This window comes from Erigeron canadensis, chromosome 5, assembly GCF_010389155.1.
Source record: "Erigeron canadensis isolate Cc75 chromosome 5, C_canadensis_v1, whole genome shotgun sequence".
Lineage (NCBI taxonomy): Eukaryota > Viridiplantae > Streptophyta > Magnoliopsida > Asterales > Asteraceae > Erigeron > Erigeron canadensis.
Genome location: NC_057765.1, coordinates 23,520,659 through 23,525,590, shown reverse-complemented (window position 1 = coordinate 23,525,590; position 4,932 = coordinate 23,520,659). Strand labels below are relative to the sequence as shown.

The following is a 4,932-nucleotide window of genomic DNA, read 5'->3' as shown; positions in this document are numbered from 1 at the left end:
ATGGTGAATGTGGCCAAGATATGCAATGTTATTCATGGTTTGAAGCCAGTATTGCTGATGATAGCAGTTCAAACAGCATTTGCAGGAGTTAATGTGTTTTACAAACTCGCGGCTAACGACGGCATGGTTCTTTCTATTCTTATCGCCTATCGTTTTCTCTTCTCCGTTACATTTATTGTTCCACTTGCACTTCTGGTTGAAAGGTTCGGATTCATTGTTTATAAATGGAAAACCTCGTTATATTCATTTCTTAACATTCTAAGATTCATTTTTTCATTGGAAAATCATATCATCATGTCATCGTTGAAATGTTTTGTATATTTCATACTTCTTTGTCTCTACATTTTAATAACAATAACAATACGTAGTCTTATTCATGTACGATATGATGCAAAAATAGTCATACCGACAAATTTGAGTTTAAACTTGATTGCGTGAAATGTGTAATGGTTGTTTACTTATTCTTTTTGATTCGTTTTTCACTAAAGCTATCTAAATATGGGTGTAATTAGTTTATTTAGTTGTAATTTGAATGCTTAGTTTTCTTTAGTCAAGTTTGTAGCTAATTTGGCATATATTGTTGTTTTTTGTAGAAAGAAAAGACCAAAGATGACATGGATGATACTCTTGCAAGCTTTTTGTTGTGGATTGTTTGGGTATGTTATATTTCTCATTTGAAATTATATATATGCTTTACGTATGCGAAAATGTTATTTTCTACGTACAATTGATCATATATCAAGAGGTTCTGATTTTCATGCCTAATAGCTAATTTACTTTTTCATAAACCTCAAAACGATATAAATTTATTCACGGATTAGTATGAAAATTAGTACAAAAAGTTCTTTTTTGTATAGGGACTTGAGAATATAGAAATTGAATGTAAGTTATAAGAAACAGCATTTTAGTCGGATAGTATGGTTTTCTTGGTCTGTTACCCCGGAAATATCTTGAACATATATGTCTTGTATATATTTTTATTCATAGCATATTGATGTTTTAATTAAAAACTAGGCTCAACAGTGTATCGGGACTAATTATCTTATAAGATACAGTATGATCTTATATCATAAATAGCTTTATTATAATATTATACGTTTAGCGTTTATTAGACATATTTTACTTTCGGTGAATCTCTTCTCGATATAATAATAGTATAGTATGTATAAGTTCCTAGAAATACAAATAAAGGATTGATTTCCTGCAATGTAAGAAATTTTAAATGAATGTCTATAATAGAAAATAATTAAAGTTGTGTGTATTGTATGTAAACAACTCGAAATAATATTTATTGTATATGAGAATTTCGTTTCAACCAATTAAAATCTGACAAGTGGCACATGTATATGGTTGCACTTATGTTTTCTCACATACAATAAACATTTTTTCGAGTTGCTTACATACAATAAACACAACTTTATTTTTTCCTACTATAGACATTAGGTCAAAGATAGTTACAATCCAGGAAACTAATCCTTACAATTACAAATAATAATTGAGGTAGAAGTAAACTAGGATATATTTCCATATTCTAAATAGAATTCAAATAAGTTATGTATATCTATCAATACATTGTTATTTTTGGATCATAGCTAGGAATGACGTTCAATTCACCGCTTTCAAAAATAGCAAAAGTTGTAATCTCTTAAAATTTTGTTATTTTGGGCATAAACTAATGTGATTACTTTTTAGCTTTTTTTTTCTTTTGGTTCCCAATTAAGTTACGTTTTATTTTGAACGAGAGCAAGTACCCGCGCGTTGCGGCGGTGAGATAGTGATTGTGATACCTAGGTCATAGAATGTGATAGGTTATAGGAGTTGATATGTCATAGAGTATGATAGTCAAATGCCTTAGCCGTACGGGCCCCGCCCTCGGATTTAAAAATTTGTCGAAAGTATATCGAATGACATCTCTAATAAAAGAGCATGTTTTAAGAACACCAATACAATTTTTATAATTTATCGATGTATGATTTTTGAGATAAAAGATTTTGAATGAATTGGAGGAATAAATGATTTATGGAGGAGAGAGAAAAAAGATGATTGGTTGAGATTTGAAGAGAGAAAAAGGGTATTATGGTTATTTTAGATAAATATAAAATAGATGAAAAGGGTATTTTGGGGATATACTTAAAATCAATATTGAAAATTTCAATTCAATGTTAAAAATCTAGAAGGAATCTTCTTTATAATATAATATAGATGAATCTATGTATTTTTGTGGTACAAATCTTATTTTTGTAGAGGTTCGTTGGTGCAAAATTTCTATATAAAGGCCTTATCGTTGACGTCTGCTACATTTGCTGCGGCCACTACTAATCTCATTCCTGCCATTACTTTTGTTCTAGCAGTTTGTTTCAGGTAACAAGCTTTATTTACTTATATTTATTTTAAAACGTAAAATTATCTAATTGCTACTTTTAAATATCTCCAATGCCCGCCCCTCGAAATGTAAGGAAAGAGACTTGTACCCAGATAAAAAAAAAAAAAAAACTCCTAATTAAGTACAAAAAGTTTTCCAATAAGTCACTGAATCCCATTTTTTTGCAATAAGGAAAGAAATTTTTATTGCACAGTGAGTTTATTAAAAAATGAGAAGTTCGACTGTCAATTGTTTATTAGTGTAATGTAATGTTATAATTCTTAATTCTTATGTAAAGTTCTGCAAAATCTGTCCAATTAATTTAATTTTTTCTATTTCTCATGGACTCAATTTTATTATAATTATTATTCACATAAAAAATTTGTAGAATTCATTATGTGACCGGAAGACCATGATCAATGCGGTGATTAAACTTTAGCATTCATCTTCCAAAATTTGAAACTTAATGATCATTTTTACAAAATTAAAAGAAACAATGTGTATTTGAATATAACTAAAAGTATATACTATTGACATTTTACAAACTAAAGTACGAAACCATGCATGCATGAGTGATGTATCGAATAGTTTGAATTTTAAAATCATTTCAACGAATTTAATAACAGTTACTGTAAAATTTAATTACCTTCCAATGAATGTATCTGGTGTTCTTAAAAATGACTATACATATATTTTTTTTTCATTTCCAATGCATGTTTTATGTGTTCTTGAAATTGAGAATATTTATTTTCAGGATGGAAAGGTTGGGATGGAAAACAAGGTCTGGAGTAGCAAAGATAACGGGGACTGCTTTAGGAATTGGTGGGGCCATGTTATTAACATTTTACAAAGGTGTTGACCTTCACTTGTGGAAAACCAATATTAATCTTTTGAATGGTCAACATCATTTATCAAATGCACAACATTCAAGCAATAGACTCTTGGGTTCTATTTTAGCTATTGGTAGTTGCATAAGTTACTCCATTTGGTTAATCCTTCAGGTAATTAGTTAAACGTTAATTCTATATTTTATCTACATATATTAAAACAATATTTATAAAATAAGTGTAGCTAGCTTGGTGGAGATGTCTTAACATTGTCTCCCATTTGGTACCCGCCAACCCACCTAGCGATGTCTGTAAATGACCTCCATCCAATACCCCAACATGCTACGGCCGCTTATTTTGAAAACTTTTCGGTGTACTAGAATGAAAACAATGTAATGCTTAAGATTTGATTTTGTTTGTGTGCATTATAAATATTGTTTTATGAACAGGCGAATTTGGTTAAAACATACCCATGTCCGTATACAGTCACGGCTCTTACGTTGACAATGGGTGCACTTCAGGCAACTGTATTTGGGTTATGTACCGAAAGGCATTGGAGTGATTGGAAATTGGGTTGGAATGTTAGACTTCTAACGGTGGCTTACACGGTATGCACTTTAATTAACATTGTTGTTAACAAATTATTAAGTTATGTTATGAGAATTTTTAATAAACTCAGAATTTGGAAAAACACTCATTTTTTTGGTTAGGGCATATTGGCATCAGGATTAATGTTTACGTTTGTCACATGGTGTGTTCAAATGAGAGGTCCATTATTTGTTTCGGCCTTCAATCCTCTTTTGCTTGTTCTTGTGGCTATTGCAGGATCATTAGTCTTAAATGAAAGTCTACACTTGGGAAGGTACATTAATATCTCAAAAAGAAAACAAAATCCAAGTAATTAAATGACTTTTAAGAATTCTAATTAGAGTTTTTTATAAATTATAACAGCGTGTTGGGTGCGATATTGATAATCTTTGGACTCTACATTGTGTTATGGGGCAAAGGCAAAGAGGTAAAGAAGGTAGCCCAATTGTGTCCCGAAAGGGAAATTAGTATGGGAACCGGTGTAGGTGCCATTGTTGGTCAGTCAGAACGTATGGTTATTGGCGACAACGATTCAAAACACTCGAGTGCGCAAAGTGGCAATGGTGAATCTCGACGTGTTGAGGTGGTTGTGACTTCATTAAATTGAAAATGTTTATATGGTATTTGAGGAGATCTTACACTTCGGTTATTGTACGTATCATAACAACAAGAAATTTCAAAGCTCCAACATTTGCCAGCTTCTCAAAAGAAATGATGATGAACGAATAGGAAATAGAAATAGAGAGGTTATTAATTAGGCTTTCTAGTGATAGTGATAAGTAGACAATTTTCTTGTTCTATCTATTGTTGCAAGAAAGTTATTTTAACTCCATTATTTCGAAATTTATTAGAATATCATACATGTTGATCATTAAAATTTTAGACTTTGATTAAAAAATATGGTAATGAATGAACTTGTAATATGTGAATTATGTGTTGTTATGTAATTGATAATATTCGGATGAAATGTAATAGATAGAAACATACATAGAATGATTGGGGTTAATATGTGGGTAATGGTTACGAAAGAAAAGTGTGAGGGGTAATATACTGTATACGACTATACATACAAGAAGTAGAATTGATTATTTGTCTTTTATGGGCATCTCACATTCTCAAGTTTTCACAATTCACATACTCATCCGACACCACTCT

General features: G+C 30.7%; 1 protein-coding gene across 1 annotated transcript; it reads left to right on the top strand.

Moving 5' to 3' along the window:
• On the top strand, positions 1 to 4,556 carry LOC122602324 (WAT1-related protein At1g25270-like). The gene is made up of 7 exons (XM_043775020.1): positions 1 to 203; positions 594 to 656; positions 2,245 to 2,361; positions 3,117 to 3,363; positions 3,639 to 3,797; positions 3,900 to 4,051; positions 4,141 to 4,556. The coding sequence occupies exons 1-7, from the start codon at positions 1 to 3 to the stop codon at positions 4,382 to 4,384; spliced, it is 1,185 nt and encodes a 394-aa protein (XP_043630955.1). The 3' UTR covers positions 4,385 to 4,556.
• Positions 4,557 to 4,932: the final 376 nt, after the last annotated feature.

Excerpts from the sequence above, each read along its gene's own strand:
- LOC122602324 (XM_043775020.1), top strand. The coding sequence starts at position 1 with ATGGTGAATGTGGCCAAGATATGCAATGTTATTCATGGTTTGAAGCCA. Across the intron at positions 3,364-3,638 it reads CCATTTGGTTAATCCTTCAG|GCGAATTTGGTTAAAACATA; the intron begins GTAATTAGTTAA and ends TTTTATGAACAG. Across the intron at positions 3,798-3,899 it reads TTCTAACGGTGGCTTACACG|GGCATATTGGCATCAGGATT; the intron begins GTATGCACTTTA and ends TTTTTTGGTTAG.